This window comes from Lepidothrix coronata, unplaced genomic scaffold, assembly GCF_001604755.1.
Source record: "Lepidothrix coronata isolate B3197 unplaced genomic scaffold, Lepidothrix_coronata-1.0 Scaffold116, whole genome shotgun sequence".
In the NCBI taxonomy this organism is placed as follows: Eukaryota; Metazoa; Chordata; class Aves; order Passeriformes; family Pipridae; genus Lepidothrix; species Lepidothrix coronata.
In genome coordinates this window covers 1,857,102-1,879,957 of record NW_016690296.1, presented here as the reverse complement: position 1 = coordinate 1,879,957, position 22,856 = coordinate 1,857,102, and the positions used below count along the sequence as shown (strand labels likewise).

General features: G+C 39.7%; 1 protein-coding gene and 1 long non-coding RNA gene across 4 annotated transcripts in view; one reads left to right on the top strand and one right to left on the bottom strand.

The window, feature by feature from the left end:
• Positions 1 to 22,856, top strand: part of LOC108502299 — a 34,182-nt gene that overhangs the window by 6,000 nt on the left and 5,326 nt on the right. For both annotated transcript variants that reach the window (XR_001876436.1, XR_001876437.1), the window contains exons 3-4: positions 14,304 to 14,464; positions 14,642 to 14,729. This is a non-coding gene — a long non-coding RNA (uncharacterized LOC108502299). The remainder of the gene's footprint in view (positions 1 to 14,303; positions 14,465 to 14,641; positions 14,730 to 22,856) is intronic.
• SYNPO2 (synaptopodin 2) overlaps positions 2,807 to 22,856 on the bottom strand; it is a 77,005-nt gene continuing 56,955 nt past the window's right edge. Inside the window, exons 4-5 of one of the 2 annotated variants that reach the window (XM_017825102.1) lie at positions 19,353 to 21,541; positions 2,807 to 6,433 (exon numbers count right to left, since the gene is read on the bottom strand). In XM_017825102.1, the coding sequence (XP_017680591.1) occupies positions 5,867 to 6,433; positions 19,353 to 21,541 (2,756 nt within the window). In that variant the 3' untranslated portion in view covers positions 2,807 to 5,866. Of the gene's footprint in view, positions 6,434 to 14,417; positions 14,567 to 19,352; positions 21,542 to 22,856 lie in introns of those variants that run through there. The other variant, XM_017825103.1, reaches the window with a different exon arrangement.

Genomic DNA, 22,856 nt, shown 5'->3' with positions numbered 1-22,856 from the left:
TACCTGTATAAGTAGAAAGAGAGAGAGGGGCATGTATAATCACCTGCCTTCCTGCACTCTCCACTCTGTCAAAAACTCTTTGATCCTCATCTATCCATATATCCTGTAGACTTAGCATGCAGCCCACCTATTTTATGCATTTATTTGGGGATGGAGTTACTCTTTTTAAGAATGCCCCTCCTCATTGATTATACAGGAGGCCAAGACAGTAACCCGAGCCTCAAGAGTCTCAGCTGAGATAACTCTCTGTATGTTTGCACATAGAAAAGAGCAAGTTCCCAGTAGAAGGTGACATGAGAAATTCTGGTTGGTGCCTTATTGTTTTGTCAATCACATTTTTTATCCTACAGGCTTCACAAATCTACCAAACTGCTGACACCAGTCCAGTGCTTGTGAATTCACAACCAGTTGTGATTTGTGGTGCTGCACATTTCTCTGTGAGGTGAAATCCTTGCCCTGCTGACATAAGTGGTAAATTAGCAAAGCTCCCAATGTCTTAGCTGGAATCAGGATTTTGCTCCATGTGGTCCAAGGATTTTTGTTGCCTTGTTGTCCTGTTCTTTGTGTTTCTTTGAACTACATTTTTCTGAGGGCATATGGATTCAGTAGGTAGATTTATTAGTTTATACATTGATATTTTTAATTTTTTTTTTTTACCACCACATGGAAAACCTCTTGGTGTTTTAAACTGCCATAGGAAGTAAAGAATGGTGAACTTCACAGGCATAGTGAACAGAATAATCTTGAACTTCCACTTAAGACTTGAAATTATGTGGAGCCATAGTGGAGAATTACTTGGAAACTAGAAAAATATCTATTTATTTCTCATCTTTTAGAAAACTGGCAGCTTAAGCTATTATTTTGTGCATGCAAGTAATTCAATAGAGAGCTTCAGTTTAAATTCTGTGTTCCAAAATACAAACTATTTGATAGGCAAGATATGGGAATTTAACTGTAAATATGAACTGTCTTGAAAACACCTAAAAATCAGAGTAGCTGATGAGCACCTGGTCAAAAATGCTGCATTTATGCTTATAAGCTTTTCTGTTAAAAAAAAATTATTAGAAATACCACAGAGTTGAGCATATGCTGACTTTATGTTGATTCTTCTTTTCCAAAAATTACTGATTTTCTGAGATTAAACTCAAGTGCATCCATTGATAACAGGAAGATTAAAACTAAGATGGCTTAGCAAATTGTTAAAAACATTGAAAAGTGGCGATTGTTTTATAACTGCCACAGTTCTGTGAGTTTGTTCATGCTGGGAAAATATACCAGTGCATCTGTTACTCTGACTCTGAGTTCGGTGAAGCTTCTTCTTTTCCATTTTTGCCTTGGGCAAATTCTGCTTGTCTAGAGTCTGCTTAAAAATATTTGCAACACGCAGCATTGTTTTTCCAGCAATTAGCATATCTTTCCTTCAGTTTCTTCATTTAGAGGGAAAAAAGAAGTCATGATCCTCTGCACTATTTAGACCAAATTGTCCTCGGGTTTTGATTTATTTTAAAGACAAAAATAGATGTAGTGGTTTATCATCAACTCCTTTTCTGTATGGTCAGTATATTATAACCTTCCAGCTGTGTTTGGACTGTACCACAGCACAATATGTTCTCTTAGTTCTCCATTAACATCTATTAATTAGCCATTACTTTCTTTATCCAGAAAAAAACCCCACAGCTTAGTGTGCACGCTCACAAACACTCCCGAGGTCATTTTGCTTTGAGTATAAAATACTTTAAGTCCTTCTTTTAGTTCTGAAAATGTGTGAACAAACAGCAAACCTTTTGGAGCACATTGAGTGCTGTTTCTGCCTCAGCAGCAACACAAAGCTTCTTTTTAAAACCCAGTAATATATCCAGTGAACAATTGCAAAGCATAAATGTTCAGTTTGAGGAAAACCAGATACTGGCCTGAAAACATCCACCTGTCTCTCTGGACTTACAATGTTAAACCGTGAATCTGGCTTAAGCTTGCTTTTTTTATGATGCATTTAAGAACTTCCCCAAAAAAAGAACGAGAAGATAGCCATGAAAAGAATAGTACTGAGTCTCTTATAACCTTGTAAATCCTTTGTAGAGCAAAGCTATTAAAATGCTATTGTGGAGCTTTTTCGGTTCCCCAAGTTTTACATGCATCAGCGTTGGGGACAAAATCCTGCTTGCTTTACAAATGCAAAAACTGCTTTGTGATTTGTTTCCTGTCACTAGTGAAAATCTGATCTGGCTTTTCACAGATAGATTGTGTGTGCTGTCCTTATTTCCTTACCAGCTATTCAGCCAAATAGCCTGAATGGTATAAACACCGGGTTTACAATTTATTCACAATATTTATTTCTTTTTTGAACAGTATGTTTCAGTTGAGAATAAACAACAAGAGAATACAGCAATGACCAAACCTACAGGAACTAAACAGAGGTTTAGATGCCTGTAAGGTAGAGAAGTAACTATAGTAAATAGATATTAGTTGCAGTTTTTATGGTTGGGATGAGAATGTTCAAACAATAAAAACTGTCCTGATCGTATCATTTAACCTGGGTAGATTGTGCTTCACTGTGTTTCCTTTCTCTGCTTAGTCAGTATGGAAATGAAATTCTACTGAATTTGATAAGTTGCCTTTTGACCTGATGCTGATTTAAGCTTCTAGAAGCTCATACCAGCACGAGGTCACTGACAGGCAAAGTCAGTGAGTCTAAAAATGGTGCAGAAAAAAAGAGATTAGGCTTTACTTGGGTTCAGATTATTTAAACAAACAGACAAGAATTTAGGGAGAACAAAATTGTGTTTCTCATCTGATTGGTCAAATCACTTTATTATATGATACAATTTACATCTCTGGCATGCAGGCTCAAGTAAAGTGTCCTTTGCAGTGAGCAAAAGTCTTTAGAAGTGAAAAGTCTTTTATAAAGATAACACAGCCTTTGCTACTAGGCAGAAATGCAACGTGAGTAGATATTTGGTGTCAAAGCAAACCAAAATGAAAACAAAGTATGAACAAAGAGTTGTGAACATCATCACCTAACATAACTAAAGAAACTAAATTTTCAGTTATATTGTGTATTCAAATGCTCTGCATGTTATTAACAGAGGCACCTCTGAGGGTGAACACAAAGCCAATATCAAGAGAACTTTTTCCTCACATTTACTGAGCAGATCTGTGCATTCCAAAACAAACGTAAGAAGTAATTGCATTAATATATTCAGAACTCACGCACAACAGTCACAACTATTTGATAGAAAGAGGCTTTGCTAGTGGAGGAATGGGGTGAAGAACAGAAAGTGAAAAATGCTGTGGGGTCCTTCATAAAACTCTGATGCATTAATATTTCATTTACTGGTCCGGACCTGCTGCTTCCTTTGAAGTCAGTCCGTGGTCTCAGCCTGGATTTAGCCTGATTTCCTTCTAAACAAGGCTGTGTGATCTGTCTGCATGCCTGTCTGTATGTCTGTCCTCCCACTGAGAACTCCAAAAATGTTTATTAGTTTCATTTCTGTGGGGCAGAGGAATAGATCTCCAAGACAATCTATTGCCCACAGACTTTGTAAAAATAGACAGCTGGGTGGAGGCCAGATCCACTTACCAGTGTTGCTATTGAGGGAAATGCTGCAGTGTGAACTCATTCCCTATTAGATATGAGAGAATCCACATGGGAAAGAGAGCTGGCAAATCCTCAACAGGAGGAGAAATAAAAAAATCTGTAGTAGGTCATGTTAAACACCCAAGTTAATCTATGATTTAGCTACCAAGGGGACATGAAACTCAATGTCAGGAATTCTCACTTTCACAGAATTACTCAGTGATGAGTTCCTTCTTGTGAATAGAAGAAAATTATAAGGCTACACTTTGTTTTTCTCGGGAGATTGACAGAAAGGCAGTAATTCTGTCTGAAACTCTTTGCTTACACGTTTGTTGCATATTTTGAGTGGAGAATTAAGGCTTCATCCTAGAGTATGTTTTCACGTATTGCCATGTGGTCACAGCATTAAAGCCTTTTTAATATCAGTACATATCATAACTTTTTCTTGCAATATCAAAGTTTAAAGACACTTTTGGCAAATTTTAATTACATGTACCTTAAAGCTGCAAATTGATATTTTGTGAAATAAATCTGTAAGGTGCTCTAGCAATGTAATCATGGTCTAAAGGATCACAGCTCTCATGTCTACATTTCCTGCTTGGTCGGAAGGATCAGTTGATTTCAGGGAGACTTCTGGTTGACTAGAGAATTACTGCCAACTTAAACTCATTAGGGGTATATTTTTCATGTAATTATTTGCTTTTATGGGAAATTCCAGCTCAACTGAACTTGGATTTAATTTTCCTTTTTCCTTCCTCACAATTATATTTTATAATTGCTACGAGGGAAAAAAATCTTTGCAGATGGGAATGTTTTGTAATATGTTTTTTCTTACTGCATGTATGTTTTAGTTCTTTCTGATCTAATTACTTCACTCATAGTTGACAACCTTGCTGAAACTAAGGATAGTTAACTGTTCTTCTGCAGTGATTTTAGTTGACTGTGCTCGACAGATCCTTGAAGAATTTCCCACAAACAAGGACTAACAGCACTTTGCAAAACTTGGAGTGTCCATTTAATGCTTTAACAACCTCTAAACTACCCAAATAAGCTTGAATACATATATTTTTAGCCACATACTTCTATTGTTTAAATAAGCTGTAAATGCAAGGTATTTATCACCAGCACAAATTATTCACCATCTCTTCAGGCCCATCAAGATCATTTCAGTATAACCAGCCATCCAAATATTTACTATTTGTACTAGACTCTCACCATGTAGCACATGTCAGAAGCCCTCTCTCACATACCATTTTCTACACAGAACAGATACTGTCCTTGATAAATCTATGTCTTCCAAACTGAGAACACAACCTAAAAGCTTTCTAAACATTGAGCTGCTTAGTTCCTACAGATAACTGCCCAGCCAGTCCCATTAGGAGGCACTGCAGCAGTAAATGCTCAGCAATTAGTGCATTTCACAGAGAAATAAAGTCTGTTCAGCCTCTCGCTTGTTCGATAGTTTATTGCAGAATTCACTTGCAATCCAGTTTAAATACACTCCTCAGCTATTTTGTTGTTCAAGTATCATGGTACTGACCTCTGCTCACAACTCCTTCCTTCCTGGTGCTTTCAGATCCTGTGATTAATTACAGTGTGTAAAACTGCATCCAAACTGTCTTGGAATCCATCTGAAATGGGGGTCTGTGGAAGATTTCCTGTATCTACATATTGTGGTGGTTCAGGTACCATGACCACAGATGTATTTTAGCTGTTGCCACAGTAAAAATATCCACTGATCTACTTTCTTAGCTCATTATAAAAACACAGTAAAGAAAACATATGGCAAATAAGCCAGTGCTCTGAAGTATTCCACTTCCATTGGAACTTTTTCAAATCTGACTATATTTAGTACCTTGGAACTTATGTCAAACATACCTAGAAAACCTACAAGGTCTTGTGAAATACTTTTTGCCTTTAAAATGCCCTTATTTTACCTTTTTTTTTTTTTCACATTAGCTCAACTGCAAGCCCTTGTACTGTCACCTTCTACATCCTTTCCAGATTTTTGCATCAATCACATTGATCGCCCCACTTTCATCCCCTCCCCTTCACCCCAAGAAATGTGTATTTTTGCCTTTTGACAAACAGAACAATCCTAGGTGTAAAACTGAGTCTATTCTAGAGGCTGCAAGCTCTGCAGTCACGTGAAAACTGTGCTCCAGTCAATTTTGCCTCCTCATTTCTTTAGTTCGGAGATCCTCAGGCCAGCAAGAAACCTTCCTTCTCCAACTCAAATCTTAAGACTTTTAGAGCTGGAAGAAGGCAAAACACACCAGGCCCTTCAGCTGCTCATGTTGGACGTCTCCATCCCCTTGGCTGTGGGTTGTAGTTTGAATCAGCTGTTGACAAGCAATAGTCAGACCTGGAATCCATGGACATTATATCAGGATCCGTTTGGGAGCGCTGGGTGCAGTAAGGATACTGCAGCTGGGAGCCAGCCTGGGAGGGGGCACTGAGGGCAGACAGGGAGCTTTTTTGGGGTGACAAAACACCTGATTGCTTCCCCCCCAGCAAGGCTACACTACCACTTGGGGCTGGAGGCTCATAAGAAACCTTTTGTTTCCATTCCTCTGGTGGCTCAGGAAGTATTTTCCTGCGGGCAGCCGATACCACGTTGGCAGCGATGGATTCCTGCATGTTTTGGGGGGCAAAAGCTTCATCCACCAGGCCAAGGGGAGATCGTGCTGCTGCTTCCCAGGGAGTCAGTCTTTTGCCAGGCTTGTCAGCTGCTGTGTCTGGCTTGCTGAAGTAATCAGGGGCAGGCTGGAATATAAGAGGAGAAGTAGGAGACATGGCTCGAGGGGTGAACGCAGAAGGTCTCCCAGGAAGTGATAATGAGCGGCCACTGCTTATTCCCTAGGAAAATAAAATGCCGGGTACAGTTACAGTTAGTAAACAGCAAGAAAAGAAGCATCTTCTCTTCACTCCCAAACTGGAACAACAGCCCCTGGAAGCTCATGGCATCCTGGCAGTCCCTTTTTACGTCTATGGGTATTTTTAAAATCTTTAATTTACTGGAAAGACAGGAGGTATTAAAAAGGAGGCAGAGAAAGAAACAGGAACAAAGACAGAGTAAACTGGATTTTTGAGGAAAGTAAACAGGCTTTTACTGAAGAGGCACGATGACATTAGCAACTGTGCAGCTGTATCACTACTTAGCTACTGTGCCTTGCTCTGAAAAGACCGTTCTTAATGCAAAAGGGAGTCATGTTGTGACAGTTCTGTGTGTGTTTACAAGATTCTTTCTAACATTAGGCACAGCCTAATTTATTTGATAACAGGCTCTGTCTAGGACATCTGTCCAAGAACATATCTTTGGCGTTCTCCTTTTAAGAAAGGGTTTTCTTACTCAAAAATTATTAACTTATGCTTTTTTTCTCTTTAAAGGGCACAAAAATGAACAGAAACAATTAAAGACATTAATGCAATCATTCACTAAATACCCTTACATGGCACTACTTTTGGCTTCTTTAAAAGGCAATGCCCTCAGAATTTCAGTACATTCCGACCCACTTATAGGAGCAATCCATTCATATTTGACAAATCCTAATCTTCTTAGTAATGCAGCACTTTGAAACAGAAACTGTGTTCGTGAGAAGGTTCTGCTGCAGCAGGCACTTGGCAGCACACGAAGCAGGTACAGCCTTTCCCCAAGCCAGACTTGTTCTTTGTGATACACAAACTGCATCGTTCCTGAAGTCTCTATACATGTGGTTCCTAAACTCATTGATTTACACTCCTTCATTCACGTCCTGAGGTTTAAAGGCCTTTAATTCTGAAATCTGCTGGGAAATTCCAGGCTCTTTTGCCAGAGGCTTTGCTAGAATTTCATCCAAACAACGTTGGCCTGTGTTAATTTTTGCTAATTAGCCTCCAAAACTTAAAATACTGTGAGCATGAACTAGATACCAGTAGGTACTATCTAGTGTAGTGACACACAGAGATTATGTACTGAGAGTTTCAACAAGTTTCACAACTAATGCTTTATAACAGGACTATCCTTTCACCTCTTAACTATGACCAGCTATTCCCAGCTTGCATTTCCAGAGGGGAAAATCCCAAACATTGTTAATCCTACCCCCACATACTTAGGGCAAACTTTCATGTTAGAAAATAATCTGATAACCTGAACCACAAGAAATTAAGTGGTAATTAAGAAAATTAAGAAATTGAGAAGATAAGGTTGTACAGAGGGATAAAAATGTTGATCAAACAGGTCTACCTACTTATGTCTACCTGTGTGAGCTCCTATCAGGAGGGTTCAAAAACATTGTCTATGCTGAGTAGGCAGACAAGTTCCCCTTTATTTAATGGAAATTCCAGTTCCAAGCCCTGTGAGTACTTTGTGGGGATTTCAGAGTTGTAGGGAAATGATCCTGTTAAAAGAAATGTCGCATAAAATATCTGGTTTTTCAAGACAGTCAGATGAAGGTACTGTTTAATCTGTCATGTTCAAACTCAAGAGTTCATTGGGTTGTAGAAGTATCCTTTAGTTGTAACCATTATTGATAAAGCAGGAATTAATTTTCTTTGACAGAGTTTAATCAGAGCATGATCATTTAACAAGAGTATTTCATATTTTTTCTGAGAAAATGGGTCATTATACTGTGTTATTAAGGTAGAAGTCCTGTTTTGGTATTCCCAGACCAGTCAAATTCTCCTTTCTCACTTGGTAGTTTGTATTTAGACACAGTTCTAATAATAAGCTGGTTTAAGATTTTAAAACCCCAAAATGTGAAATTGCACATCTGTTTTCTCTAGATTTGGTAAAGTAAGGGTTAGTCTCTCCTTACACAGAGTGAGGACTGAACAGTGTGTGGTTTTAATGACAGTTACATTTTTGGATTGTAAGAGGACAAAACCTGGGAGGGCAAACAGCATTCCAGGTGATTAACTTGGAAGGAGGCTGAAGTATATGGGAAGAACCTTGTCCATTCCATAAGGATATGAAGGAATTAGAGGAAAAGTTAAGAGAGATCCCCACTTACATACTAACTTCCAGTTCTGGTGTTGCCTCTGGCTGGCTGTCTTTTGATGGAGATGAAGAGTTGACCAAAGATTTTTGAAGGAAGAAGCTATTGATAGAAGAAACTGGCTGAATTCCCTACAGTTCCCAAAGAAGAAAAGTGATAACTGTGGTAAAGGTGGGCAGAAGAGGGTTTGGAGACTCCTGAGATCCAAGAATGTAAAAATATATTTGCCTGAAATGAGCCTCAGTCATTTTGAATTACATTCTTCCTACAATAAATAGCAGTTGTCATCATGTGCATTTCCACAAGGTCAGAGAAGGGAAAAAAATTGTATGTGAATTTTATTTTTATTAAGTCTAAGAAAATTAAATATCAGTTTTGGCCTAAAACTATTCAACTAAGTTTTGGGGAGTAGCTGCAACTTGAGACAGTTCCCTTGAACTCTTTGCGTTCAGGGGAATATTTATCTTATTTTCATGTCTGTTTTACAGAAAATTATTCAATTTCTTCCTCATCCGTAGAAGAAATACAGGAAAAGTATCAGTTATGTGCCATCATGCCTCTGATTGCTTAGATTGTTGTGGGAGTATCTGTTGTAATAAAAGCAATCCAGCAGCACCCTGCACAGCAGATTTTTGTCATTGCACAGTGACATACTTTTGCAGTAATTTATTGAGTTAAAAAATAGAATATTTCTATCTAACTCAACTTTATTCTGAAACTAAGAGATCTTCAGCTTCAGAATATAAAATATCACACAGCCTTTCATACTCTGTGGTAAATAGGTTTTAGGCACTTGTATGAAAGCATGATTTTGCTTAAATATAAATGTATCTAAATGCAGGAACTGTGAGATGATCAGTATTGCTTTGCTTTCATTCCAGTTAATTTTTATTAGTTGTAGCATGTTCCTAGACTGAAAGTCTAGGTCTGGACATTTCAAGATTCAAAGCAGGTCTATATTTGGTGTTTATATGCCAATCTCTGTCACTACTTTGGTGTTCAGCCCCTTTTAGTCACTAGAATTCCTCATTCATTTACTGGACAGCAGGAGCCAGACATGGTGATACTTTCTATTATTTTCCCTTTATATTTCATTCTTGGAGATAGAGCTTTTGACAAGTAGGTGCTAAAAAGAATGCACAAACCCCAGATCATAAGTGACACAGTAGGAAATATGAAGAATAATTACTCTGCCCTCTCTCTCCCTTAAGCTACAAGAAGATCATAAAAAGAAGGGTGGAGATTTTCCATTCTTCTTCCCAGGAATCAAGGGAGAAGGGAAAGAAGAGTGAAATGCTACCAGAATTATTACTTTATCCCATATTGTCTTCCTGTGCTCTTGTTGTAAACCAGTTATTAGAATATTGAAGTATTACACAGCAAAACAAACCAGGATCCTATGCAGTGATTAATTTGTTCTTTTCCATTGCCTGAATGTTTTCAGAAAGATCTTTTCTACAACATTTGTTGAAGGGAACATGGTTCTTGGATGTCAAGAAGAGGAAAGGCCATTCAGAGCTGTCCATTGCAATCCTAGAATCCTGACAGCTGCTGACTGCCTCGGGTGTCTGTGCAAACAGATTAAACTGTAGGTTTAGGTTAATGTTGGTTTTAAAAATGAAAACTACTTATAAACTGGCCAATCAAGTGAACATTTATTGCACTGCAAGCAATCCTTGATATTTATAGGATGTGTATTAATATAAACTAAGATTCATGTAGCATTACTTCTTAAAGTAACTATTTCCATATATAAGCAAATGAATGTAAAAGGAGTACTTATAAAAGGTGTGTACTCATATAAATGTAGTTAATAATGAGTGTAACTGTGTACGTCTGATTCAATAATATCTACATCAGTAGTCCAGAGAAACGGGTTATTTGGAACTTAGAGCAGCTTCAATTTTCTTGCTAATTGTGAAAAGCTGAAAGTCAGAACAGTGATACTTAGGTTCATAAAATAGAGCAAATTTTAAAGGCAGGAGTCAGAAAGACACTTTTCCTTTTACAGAACAAACAGGAATGCAAAATACCGCTTGGTGAAATGATTTCACAGCAACTGTTTTATTGTTTTATTGCCTCAGGTGACACAGCTCCTCAGTGAGTGAAGACTGTGTGTGTTTACATGCTAAAGGTGCCTTTTTGCCAGTTAAGGAGACAAAAGTTGGTTGGACTCTGCACAGCCCAGTGAAACTCTCTCCAACACAGACTCCTCACTGATTAAGTCACTTGAAAAAATTGGACCTCGATGTCTAAGTCATTAAAGCAGTTTTATTTTTGTCTTTTCATTATAGTCCTAGTCCTTAATCCCATATCAAAGCATGGTCAAATCTGAGTTAACAATAGAGGCTGAACTAATGTTTACACAGAAAGGGGACAAAGGAGGAGGAAGTAGGTGAAACAATTGTTTTATCTCAAAAAATGACTCCGCCTTTATAAAATGTTCAGAGTGATGCATTTCTCCTTTGGGCTTGTAAAGGTTACTGCAGTTAGAGACCAAACCACTGAGAAAAGGTAGGACTAAATAAGTAATACTCAATTTTTATGCCTTTTAATTCTTTCCTTCTTTTCATTTTTTTTTAAACATAAAACAGGCACTTAAGATTTTTTAAACTGAACTGGGTATAGAAGGGGACATATTGCTAATCTTATTACAGCTTTTTTCATCCCAAACCATTTACAATTTAAACTTCATTAATGAAAAAATAACTTCTCTCTGAAATGCTGCCAGCTCTACAGTAAATGATACACCTGTTTTACAATAGAAATACCAAAAGTACTGAAATAAAGTGGGAAAATCATATTTATTTGAAACTCTGGAAATAATTTATAGTTGACCAAAATGGGAATGCAGCATTTTGGCTAACAGGGATGCTAATGGCTGGGGAGGCAGGGAATCATCAGAATCACATAGTTCATGCCTGATCCTGACTTCCTCCAAGCTGTTTTGTCAGGGCTTGCTTCCGAAAATTTATAGGGAATTTTAGGACTGGAACTTAATTAATTCAGAATTCAGATTGTTTATAAATGTGGCATTGTTTCAGGTGAGAATAATCTTATTTTCATCATTCATACACAACCCAATGAAACAGTTTCTGTCAACCATTTCACATAAGCTTTGTGACAATTTTTTCTTTTGATCGTAAAGTTTTTTTTCAATTGCTAAGTAATGGTAGAATAAGAAAGTAAACTATTAGAATTAGGCCTTCACCACTGCAAAATGTTGTTATAAACCATAAGATTATTGCTAACCTGTGATAAATTATTCAGTTTGCTCACTTTGCACCTGTGTAAATGAAAGAAAATCAGTTCTTTTCATTACCATTTAATCTTTATCCATATGCAATTGTCAAAATACAGTACTTCTATGCCTATAGAAAGCAAAAAACTGAAACTTTTTCTCCATAGGCATCTTAGATTTCCTTGGAATAGGAAATTTATTTGTGGCAAGTTTATTTGTGGTAAGGAAGAGTATTTGCTGCCACCTTCTGGGTTTTATATTGCACAGCTACGGGTGCAAAGTTGGTCCTATTTTCTGACCTTGCTCCCTTGAGCAGTGGGACCATTATATGCTTTAGAACTGGTTTGAACCTGATCCTTGTCTCTGAAGTGGATCTGCCACATCTGGTGCCATTTCAGGGCTTCTTTTAGGAAGCACTGGGATTCTCTGGCAAGGGAATATCTGGTGCAAAAAGTGCTTCCTCTGATTGGAATTCCTTTCTGGAATTCCACCTGGAGATCTGTTAACGCTCACAGACTGATGTTAAGGATCACATAAGGGTCACAGAGAGTAACTAGTGCATGTGCTGCTGGACTCTGGAGATGCCAAGTGCCTCGAGCTGGACACCCAAGGCTACTGAGTGTCCTGGTGTCAGTGCCACTCACTTCATGCCTTATTTACTCACTTGTAGAATAGTGTAAAGATGAACTCTGACTTGTGAATGACTTGGGTGCTAACAGAGAAAATCTGTAAAGAAATAATTCTGCATGAAGAGCACGTTTTAAAGAGTGTACCATAAATAAGGAATGGTGCTAAGCACAGAACAATGTCAAAACAGAACAGCAAAGAGCTTTTTGTCAGATGAACATTCTGTGCCCTGAACTGAGTCTGGAGCCCTACACTTTAAAAAGCAGCAGGTGATGACATAATTACAGATGTTTTGGCCACACAAACACCTGAGGAGGTTGGATTAAGCTGACACAGGCAGCGTGAATTCCAAGTGCCCCATTTTGCAATCCAAACAGTGGTGTTTAATATTGTTTTCTTATCACTGTATATGCACAGTGTCAGTGCTTGATTCAGTGCTGCTCCTGTAGCAGTACCAAATCCATCAAGTTTCTCTACCAAAACACCTCTCTGAAAGTAATACCAGCATGAGAAAAGTTTATCATTTTGTATGATTTTATATTATCTGGAATGCTCCCAGCTGTGCAGCAGAGCACAGTGCAGGTGTAGAATTACATCACCATTATTAAAAACATGCATTGCTGCCTCTCCTTTGTTTAATCTTTTGATTTTTTAATACAATGCCATCATGAATTTTTTTTCTCATTAGTCACACCTCAGCACTTTCTGACATCAGCCAAACAAACAGCAAGGAAGTATTTGGAAACCTCTTCTGAAGAGACTTGCAGTCTGGTTTGGTTAATAAAAGACAGTCAGGTAGCATGGCAGAAATATCTCTACATGCTAGAACTGTTTGCTGAACTAAAGAAAATTAAACTTCAGGCAGATATTGCTTAGATTCCACTTCTAAGTCATAAACCTGGCAGGGCAAAATTCCCAAGACTCTTGGAAGAAAGCTAAGTGTACCCAGATTCCCATGCGTTGCTTTTGTTCACAGTGTAAAGCTGTGTACCAACAACCTGCACAGTGAGGCTCTAAGAAGTAGCATTCTCACAAATTAGAGAAAAAAATCACTAGCAGTTACTGATGTTCATTGGGGAAAAGAAGAACTTTCCTTTAAAAAAATGAAAATATTTGTCTGTAGGTGGTTACTGTGTGGAAACCTTTGCTTCTAATAGAAATGTACTGAATTCTTTGCTTTGCAATCAGTTAAAGCTCATACTAAAATCAGCAAGTGTTGTGCTTCATGTCACCCTTTGTAATCCAGCATGTGCTCCTGTGACTGGCAGTGTATTTTACTTCTTTTTCTTTAGTTCTGTATTTTACTGTTCCTCCTTTTCTTCTCTTCCTCGTACATTTGTTAAATCTGTAACAATCCGTTGTTTCAGATCTAGATGGGACAGTTTGTCAAGATCATTACGAACAGGGATAGATTTTTTCCTTTGAATACTGCAGACAATAACAGGAGACTTGATTAGCATAGAAAGGAAAAGTCTTTGCCTGCATTACTTGAGGAAGCAAATGTTAAACCCATGGGAATGTCATCATATGGTTGGTCATGGCTTGTAAGGGAAGAGTTTTTTAGAGATTCTTCTAACAGTATTTCTTGGAGCTTCGGGATTTTTCCTACTTTTTTAATCATTTGATAAAAAACCCAAAGTGCTTCCTTTAGTAAGCAAGCAGCCTGAAAAGCGCTTGCCAAGCATAACTCTGGAGTGATTCCAACTCCTTCCCTATGCAATCAACCACATGCAAAGGTAATTCTGCTCTAAAGACCAGTCATTGTCCTGGGCCCTGTGAAGTTGTGATGGTGGCACCCAGTGGGCTGCCCTGAAATTACCACGCTCACTTATTTTCCCAAGGAATCTTCCAGCAGTGAGTTCATTCAGAGCTTCTGAATCCACAGGTTTTTGAAGATCTCATCAAGTTTCTTCTTTGTACGACGTTTCTATTTCAAGCTGAACAGAGTCCTTAGAAAACAACATGGTGCCAAGCTGTGTAATTAAGATTTGCACTTGCCACTGAACCACCAAAGCAACCGGTGGGATCCCGGGAGTTTGGCTTCAGGTAAGGAAAGGTGTGTCATGGGAAAAGGCAAGACTGGAAGAGCGAATCTTTTTAGAACCAAATGTTTTGGAATCTTAAAGCTACCAAATCTGGAAAAGGACCCTGGAAAAAAGAGAGGAGAAAGATTTTGCAGACTGTTAGTTGCTGTCATCTCCCTGATATTTCCCTGCCTCGCAGCGTACAGAGGATTCCCCCCAGAGATGCTGGAGCAGCAGCATGGGATGGTCAGGCTGGTCCTGTGTTGAGCTGTCATCCTGGATACTTGGTAAGCACTGCTCCTGTCACATCACATCACCTGGTGTGAAGTTCTTCTAATAATTGCTTATAATCTTTTATCAGAGTTCAACAAAAAACCCCATTTCAATGAAAGTCTGGAAGTAGTCAGCCATCTCTGTGCAGAATAAGTGAACCCTTCTTGCTGATTGGCCTTTTGCCTTCAGTATTTCATGATCCTCTGACAGGTATTTTATCCTGTGCAGTCTCTGCAGGTTTTTTTGTGGGGTTTTCTCCCCAAAGCTTGCCTCCCTCTAATCCTAGTAGTATTTTCTTTCAAAATTACTGCTGTGCCACTAAGCCCTAATTTTTCTATCTGAGCCACACACCAGCTCCTCACCTCCTAATGTTTTTGGAGCCTGCTGATACCTCAGCCTCTTAGTATTTCTTTACTTCAAATACAAGTTTGTGTAATCCTGAACATTGTGTAATTCTGAACATTCATTAATAACAGGCTGCCAAAAAGAAACCAAACTCATTGCCACACTGCTTCTGTGGTGACAGGAAAATGGATCACTGCAGTTTCTAAGGCTGATTTTGTGTCATGACTCGAGTGTCTCACAGAAAATAAAATTGGGAATGCAAAATAAAGTAAATAAAATTAAACTAGGTATACTTGTAAGGGATTATAGAGTTTACTCTGTAAATGTTCCTTCAAAAAAAAAAAAGTCATTGAAATCTCTTTCCGGTTGTTCCATAATATATTCTGCTGAGCAGGGACATGGTAAGAGTGGTTGCCCTAGAGAAGGGGGGAGAAGTTAAGCAGTTCTTTGTTCAGGAACTAAATTTTGTCTTTTGTTTCTTCAGCAGAAACTTTAGCTTTTTGTCCTAAAGCCGCTCATCTCCAACACAAAACTTTTCCATTCAGGTTTCTGTAACAAGAGGTTCGTAACTGCATCAGAAATTACAAGTGTATAAACCCTTGACTGAGGTAGCTGTTTTCATGGCAAGGCTTTCTAAAATGTGAGATCCATTGTACTGATGCAGTATAATACTTCCAGTATGTGATGTAATTAAATGTGCTAAAAGCAACATAAAACATTTCAGTTCTTCCTTTAATGTGAACATACTGGAAGTATTGTTAGTAGGGGTGGCTTAAAATTCACTGTTAAATGTGCTTACATAGTAAACATGACAGTTGCATCTTGGTAGACTTGTCATATTTTATGAAATAATTGTAATAGCTTTTTCAGAAAACCATTTCCAAAAGCTCACTGCCCTTTCCAAGTGAAATTTCAGTTGGCTCCTCAACCCAAACCCTTCATTTCCTTGACATTCTAGCTACGTTTGACATCATCCTTAGCTTTTCAACTGGACCCATGACAGTGAACAGCTCGACTTTCCTCTAAACATCTGCTCCCCCACAGATTACAATTACATCTTGGATAAACTTGTCGCTTTAAGTAGTCTAGTCTTCTGAAATATTAATAAGAATTGAAGACTTACCTGATTAGTAAAAAGAATCCCGAAGCCAAGTTGGATCCAAGCACTATGCGTGTAGAATGATGTGTATATGTTAAATTGAATTCAGAGTTGGGCTTTGAATGGGATTTTCAGAAGATCTTAACTGACTTAAGAGCACCAGTGTCACTGGGGCTTTGTTTTTAACTCTTGTTCGAGCTTTAAAAATCCTTCTGGTGTTGCTATAGGCCATATGAAATGCTTGTATTTCAATAGCAGCAAAAAGTCCAAATGTGATGAAAAATTCAAATTTTCAGCATAGATACACTTCCTTTTCTTTTGGCTAAAGTAAAGAGAAGTTAGGCCACAGAAGTGCACTTTTTGCTTAGTGCTGCAAACACACATAATCTTTAGGTAATTCCCTAAGGGAACTTCTGGGTTGTGCTGAAAATGAAAGAAATAGCAAAACAGTTTTAAAGATGACAGTTATGCGTTTCTGTCTGCCACTTGTATTTAAGGCAGATGACTCAGGAAACTGAAATGTTCTGTTTCACCCCAGAGCTCTTCCCTAGCTCCTGTTAACTTCTGTTTTTCTGGAGAGCTGATTTCTTTTGCATGAGAATTAATCGCAGCTTTACCTCTTGTTTATTCTGGTGATAATTAGAATAGTAATGCTTATTATTTCTCACTTGGAAAGTAGCCTGCCATACAGACCTATGTTTGCTTGAAGTTAGATTTTGGTAATTCCCAGTTTCACATGGGTACTTGGAAGTACAAAACTGTTCTAAATCCCCTCATTAAGGAAACGTTCTTGTGATGATGGGGTGAGCAAGTCCACAAGTGTGATCCTAAATTACAAGATGTACTTTACAGGAAGACACTGTAAACAAAAGCATGTAAGGCAATAGGAGCATGATTGGATTTCTGTGTCTCTCTCTAGGAGCACTACTTACCTTTGGAAGAGTATCTTTATTCCAAGTACATACTGGTATCTTAAATGTCTTCCTAAAATAGCATATGTAACTTCAGACTGAACTTTTAAAGAGGGGGGAAAAAGGAGGGAGGGAGGAAGGGGAGAGGAAAAGGAAAGGGGAAAGGGGAAAGGGGAATGGGAGGGAGGAGGTTTCATACTAACAGGCTAGCATAGAAAATAGATTTCCCCCCAAGACATACTATCAGCCTGTACAGGTAAGTGAAACAAAAAAATAGCAGCCAAACCAAAGAAAAAACCCGCAAACAGGCAGAGAGGAAAGGGACAAGTTTAATGATAGAAGAAAAATACAGACATTGAAAGTGGAAAACAGATAGAAGGGAAATCTCCAAAGGATTAAAATATTGCTACTTTCTACTTCCAGGTAAATGCAGTATAAATATTTCCTGAGTTTTCCAAACTATTTTTCCCCCCAAATTTCCCATCATTCTCCTGAATTTTAAGAGAGAGATGGATCACTTGGTCATTTTCTTCTAATGCAGTCAGCATCCCAATCCAGAATTGAAAGGGTAGAGTGTAATTTTGGAGGTCCAAAATTCAAAGGAGTGATTTTTACTGGCTTGATTAGACTTTGATTTCCGCCTGCTGTCTGCATCACAACCAAGTGCCTTCTTCTGAACTTTAATTGCAGTTTGAGTTACCATCATGGGACCAAGCTAAGGAGATTTTGTTCATATTTAGGAATGTTTTCTTCATAAAGATAGATAGTTGTACACACCCCCCCAATGATATAAAAGGTCCCTAATAGGTCTCTAAGTAGCTGAATGATAGTTTAAACAAGTATAGCAACAGATTCTGCCACTGTTTTTCATAGAGGGATGCTTTAATCTTTAGCTTCACACTTGGGATGGATTTTGATCCCCTTTGTTGTGTGAGAGAGCACCTTGTTTCAGCCCTAGCACCACTGATGGTAACAGGACTGCTTTTACTGAAAGACATGCTAAACTACTCAAACATAGCTCCTTGGTTTCAGCAAGGCTCTGTATTTGCTTTGAAGACCATAAACTTCTTAAGGACTTCCTACAGTAGCAGTATTTCAATCCTTAGTCCCCAGTACAGCAAGTAAAAGGTGAAGGAATAAGACCAGAGTAAAAAGATTTAGAGTGGGAAGAAGCACTGTAGAACCCCAAGTGAAAATAATAAAATGTGTACGAGAGACCAATAGGAAGACATAGTCATAATTATGATTTACTGTCAGTTACTACTCTGGGTGCAAGAATCAGTGCTCTTGACTATAGGTAGCCCTTCATTCTAAATCACTGTGCTTTCACAAGAAACTGGTGCATTACACTGCAGCTGCAGAACCCAGCTCCCCTCTCTGACTGCTCCCTAATTTGGATTTACAGACTCCTCTCTTACTTGCTGGGTTCGAGGCAAACTCTGGCTAAAAATATGCCTGCACGTGGGATGTCAAATTTCCCCAAAATGGGAAATCTCTAACAATTTGTCCAGCTGTCTTTCCACCTCTTTTAGTCTTCAGAACACTCCAGCATCTCTGATAAGCACGTTCTCTGTGAAATCACAGAGGCAATTAATGATTTTTGGATCACAGCTGATCCACATAGCTTAAAAGCTAAGCCCCTGGCTGATCAATCAGATTCCTGTGGAAGGACCTTTGAGCCAGGAGAGATCCTGAGTGAATTCCCTGGCTCTCCATGCAGGCTAAAGGTCTATCCAGTTGTATTCTGCTAGAGATCAGTCAGAGTCTAATACTGTGTCTATTTGATGCTATGTTAATAATACATATTACTATTAGATAATAAGGCACTTCTTTTAAAAAAAAACCAACCACCAAAGTCCTCAAATCCCTAGGTCATTAGAACACAGTTGGGGAGAGGGACAGAAAGAAAGCTCTTCTCTATTAATTTGACATATCAGGAATATTGCTTACTGTTGTTTCTGTTGTAATCCTAAAGCAAAAACCTAGTGTCCTGCTCACTTCAGGCAATGGCATCTCTTCATTTCAGAATGTTTGTCTATAAAGCACCTGGCAATACGCATAAATGTGCTAAAATTTGTATCTGTTTTGATTCCTTAAAAAAGTTCAATGACTTTGGACCCAGATTTGAGGTGATACATCTGACATTGTTAAGTGAGCTAAGGAATAATAACACTGGCACCGCTGGTGTGCCAGGTGACCACTGCAAACCAGTGACTGCAAGCAACGTGGACACTAAGTTTGAGCTCTAAGGTTTACTCTGCAATAACTGATGGCTTCCACACCTGTGCAGTGACTCCAGCTTTCTTGGCTGAAAATTTTGGCCTCGGAGCAGTAAACAAAGAGGGGGTGGTGGTTTCTGGCTTAGAAAATGCAGAGTAGCCTGGAGGTGAATATGATTCGTTTACTGGGAGAGAGGCATTTGACTGGAACGGAGGTTGGGAACCGTAGGCTGGCACGGAGTACACTGAAGATGGTCGGGCTCTGGTGGGAGAGCCAGCACCGGGTGGGAGGAAGGTAGGCAAAGGTAGAGCTTGCTTGGAAGGGGGCAGCTTCGATGTCTGCTTCATGGCAAGGCTTTCCTTAGGAGGTTGGAAAGTAAATAAAGAGGGATCGAGTTGATAAGGTTGATGTTTCATAATATCCAAAGCATTGAGACCTTTCTTAGGTTTTCTTTTTGTATTTTTGGTGGCGGCAGCAGCAGACTTGGAGAAAGCCTTGGAAGCAGCAGGAGGGTAAGATGGGCAGTGGATGGGATTGTAAGCAACAGGTGGAGGCGCTCGGACATTGGATGAGTATTTCCAAGAAGCTGGCAAAGATGGAGTTGGAGATGGGGCTCGTGCCATGTTTGCCTGCACAGTCTCTGAATCCACCACATACTTCTCCATCCGGGAGTGCCTCCTGGCAAACAGCTGTGCTCCTTTCCCACTCATGGCCGGTGGCATCTCAAAGGGTGGCTTCGTTTCCCCGGCACTTGGTGTGACTGGGGTTGGCTTTGGGGCATAGTTGGGACTTGCCAGGCTCGCCTGGGGCCCTTTGAAAGGACCAGCTAAGTTGAGAGTACTTGGGGGATGGGCGGGAGAATGAGGATACTGTGGAGATTTCGGTGGTGCGGGATATGCTGCCTGAGGTGAGGCTGGTGCTGGGAAAGAAGGAGCCTTGTTAGCAGCCGCAGCTGAAGGTGACCAAACCGGTGAAACTGGAGCACCGGCAGAGGGAGAGACCTTGAGTGAAGGTTTTGGAGCAACAGGAGGAGGGGCCTTTTGTTTAGATGCTTGAGTCTGCATGAAATTGCAAGCTTCTGCTCCCAAACTGAGGTAGTCTTCTTCAGGTCCTGACTCAAAACCAGCTCCAGCACCTTTTTTGCCCTCTGAATTGTGTACAAGGGACAACAGGGCGGGATTGGGACTTACTTTGGGTGCATCTTTGAAGTTGAACATGGGTTTTGAAGTGCTTCTTCTCTTTGCCTCTTGCAGTATGCCAGTTCTTTTGGCTGGCACAGCAATCCTTTCATCCCTGGATGCTATGTGTTCCGTGGGCTCCGTGGGTGCCCACATGTTTGGGGCAGCCTTGCTGGCCACAGGAGCTGAGACAGGTCTGTAGAAGGCCTCGGCTGGTGGGCTGACAGAGCAGTAGGGAGGCGGCGCTGCTGCATCTGAAAGAGGACTGGTGACATTTCTTACGGGTGAAAATGGTGCAGCTGCTCGGTTTTGAACCCCAGAAGGGAAGGGTTTAGCTGTTATATTCAAAGATGGTGCTCTGGGGGCTCCAGAGGACTGAAAAGGGAGGTTTGTGCCTGGTGCTAAGCCAAAGCCATTTTGTTGCACCATTTTGCTGTGGTTCTGGCTCACGTCTGTGTAGCTTTTGCTCACGCAGGTCTGCTGTCTCGATGTTTCCTCCTCCTTTGATTGATAGACTGAAGAGCTTACTTTCTGGAAGTTCTCTGTCACGGTGGTTTCCCTGTGTTCCTCTGTCTGCACTGTGCTGGCCTTCATCTCCTCTTGCTCAGCCGTAATCTGATCCATCCTCTGCCGTCTCTTGGCAAACATGAGGGCCCCTTTCCCTGTGCTGTCTGCGAGCGTCTGCATCTCCTCTCCACTCTTTGTCTTCTTCTCAACCTCGAGTAGACCACTGTCCCAGTCAAAGGTCACAACCTTACCGTCCTTCTCAATGTCAGAGAAGAAATCTTCATCTATTTCTGACTCACTGGTTGCAAGCAAACTCACTTCAAAGGTGTTTTCTTTGTCCCCCTCTTCACCTTCGCCCTCCTCACCCTCGTCTTCGTCCCGTTCTAACTCCCCAGTCCCGTAGCTCACTAAAGTGTATTTCCTCGCCCTTTGGCGGCGCTTCTTGAACATCAACACCCCCTTGGAATTGGGGTTGGGAGCTGCTGTTAGCAGCAGTGCAATACTTTTACATTTAGATTTGGCTTCCTTGACCTGCTTCTCTGACAGGCTCTCGCTTCGTCGGAGCCCTGTGGAGAGAATCAAAGGACACATTTATTTACAAGCATCCCACACAATTACAATTGCTGCATTTATCTATACTGAATGTTATCCACCCTTCCCTTTTCCCATAGTAAAACATTTATTTTCTTCTATACGGAAAGCTCATTATACTTCAGCTTTTCTCCCAGTATCAGCTGTGTGGTAAATTCCATCCCCAGCATTCCTTAGAGTCACACCCATGCAAGTTCAAAGGCTTCATCGCTTTCTTTAGGACTGTCTTAGTTCAACAGGGATATTACATCTGTCTTTATTTCTAGCATTCTTAATTTTTATTTCCACAAGTAAACTCAGCAGCAACAGGCAGGTGATATTTTCTCACTCATCCAACTTCTGGTCTGGTATTTACTGAGTGTTTGACCACAATTCCTGGGCTTCCAGCAGCCATTCCCAGCAAGCCAGACTGTTTAATATCTGAGACCAAATGAAACCGAGCATGTTCTATCAGACAGTGGTAGCAGCTTCTGCCATTTAGGTATTTATTTTACTCCTATAGATTACAAAATGTGTATAGTTGCTATAGGATGCTTTTATGTATTAGCTATTTAAAAGCAAGGATGCATCCAGAAAGGCATACACGGAAAATTATTAGCATCAACTTTCTGCCCCTTGGAAGATGTGGGAGTTTGGCTCAAGGAAAGCAGGTTTCAGTCTTTTAACAAGCATTACCTGCCTGGAATATAATCCAAAATTCTGTAGGATATAAGAGCTCCAGAATATTTATTTTGAAAATGTGGCAAGAGTGAATACACAACTGACTTCTCAAGAGTATTCACTAGCATATATCAATGGTACATATTTCTTAAAGCATAAATTACTGGTTTTCATCAAGTCATGTGGAAGGGGAACAGATGCAGCTGTAAAGCTGATGGATGCTGTCTACATCAGCCTGACTGCTTCCTTGTTATGGAACATGGAGCACGTGCCTTATGGGGCAATGCTGGTCAGGTGGTGTCCCTGTTTCTTTCCTTTCCTCATACCCTACCACTACATCTCATGAGTGACAGCCTCAATAGGTTCTCCCTTCAGAAGAAAAGCTGGAATTCAAAGCTCTTCCTTTTGAGATCGATGATCCCCTCCACCCAATTTCAAAAGGAAAAAATGTGCCTCTAATATAAGAAAATAGAACAGTAAATTATTTAGTATCTTTTGCAAGCATAAATAAAACAAACTTATTAAAGAAAGCCATGTGATGAGGTGTTGTCTATTCATGATCCTTTTAGCTGTGTCAGTAGATGGAGTCTGATACTTCTCCTATTAAAGACAATTGGAGTTTTGCCATTA